General features: G+C 62.0%; 1 protein-coding gene across 1 annotated transcript in view; it reads right to left on the bottom strand.

The window, feature by feature from the left end:
• Positions 1-976, bottom strand: part of EPAS1 (endothelial PAS domain protein 1) — a 97,065-nt gene that overhangs the window by 11,674 nt on the left and 84,415 nt on the right. Inside the window, exons 10-11 of the mRNA XM_045285681.1 lie at positions 705-712; positions 35-222 (exon numbers count right to left, since the gene is read on the bottom strand). Of these exons, the coding sequence (XP_045141616.1) occupies positions 35-222; positions 705-712 (196 nt within the window). The remainder of the gene's footprint in view (positions 1-34; positions 223-704; positions 713-976) is intronic.

Raw genomic sequence — 976 nt, 5'->3', positions numbered from 1 at the left:
CAGCACTGGCCTGCCAGGTGGGGCAGGGACTCACCGTGGAACAGCCACTGCTGCTGGTGGCACTGGGCGTGGTGCTGCCCGGGGCGGCTGCCTGGGGCACGGAGAAGGCGGGCAGGCTCCCGGCCTCGCTCAGGGCACTGTGGCTCAACTCCTCGGCCCACGGCTGGCTGGGGGGCAGGATGGTCTTGCTGTAAGCTGAGGATTCCTCGAAGCTCTGGTTTCCTGGGGAACAGGGGTTGCCCGATTCATAACGGTAGCCAAATGGCAGTGATGAAGTAGCAATGAAAACAACTGCTACTACAACATGAGGAACTGCATGAAAGGGTCGCAGCATTAGGAAGGTTGAGAACCACTGCTCTGAAGTGTGATGATTCTCATGGGGTCTCTCAAGAGCACATGGAAAGGGGTGAGGCACAGTTCTGGCAGCTAGGTGGTCCCCGGGCAGCTGCGGCTGCTGCCCCAGGACCCAGTGCAGTGGGGAGAGGGGGGCAGAGGGAGGAGGTGGCAGGGAGGGGTTTCGCAGCCTACAGGCAAGGAGACTTGGGCTGGGAGCGCGGGGAAGTGCTGGGAACACTTCCGAATGCCAGTGACCTGTGACCCTGGAGAGGCGACTAGCATCATAGGGAGGCGGTGGGTTTTAGGGTTTCACCCTGGGCCTGTGTCTTTCTCCGGCCATGCTCCTGGGAAGTGTCCATTCCACTTACCACTCTGCCTACAAACCCCACCTGGGTCCTTCAGGACCCAGCCTGAGGGAGATCGCCCTTCTCCATCTAGAAAAGCCTCCCCTCGCACCCTGCCACCCACACCTCACACCCGCCCTGCCTCCCCAGGACCCTTGCCTCTCCCACCCGCCTGCCTTAGCGCACACTGAGGTCAGACCCAGGACGGCAACAGGCAGCGGGGTGCCCGATGATGTCCCTTTCTCCTAGCAGCACAGGGTCTGGTCACTAAGGGATGGTTAGCGTGACCTGGGGGG

Source organism: Echinops telfairi, unplaced genomic scaffold (assembly GCF_000313985.2).
Source record: "Echinops telfairi isolate 266 unplaced genomic scaffold, ASM31398v2 ScPeMD7_7475;HRSCAF=8513, whole genome shotgun sequence".
NCBI classification, from domain to species: domain Eukaryota; kingdom Metazoa; phylum Chordata; class Mammalia; order Afrosoricida; family Tenrecidae; genus Echinops; species Echinops telfairi.
Note: the sequence above shows the minus strand (reverse complement) of the source record. Positions and strands in the feature narration are given on the sequence as shown.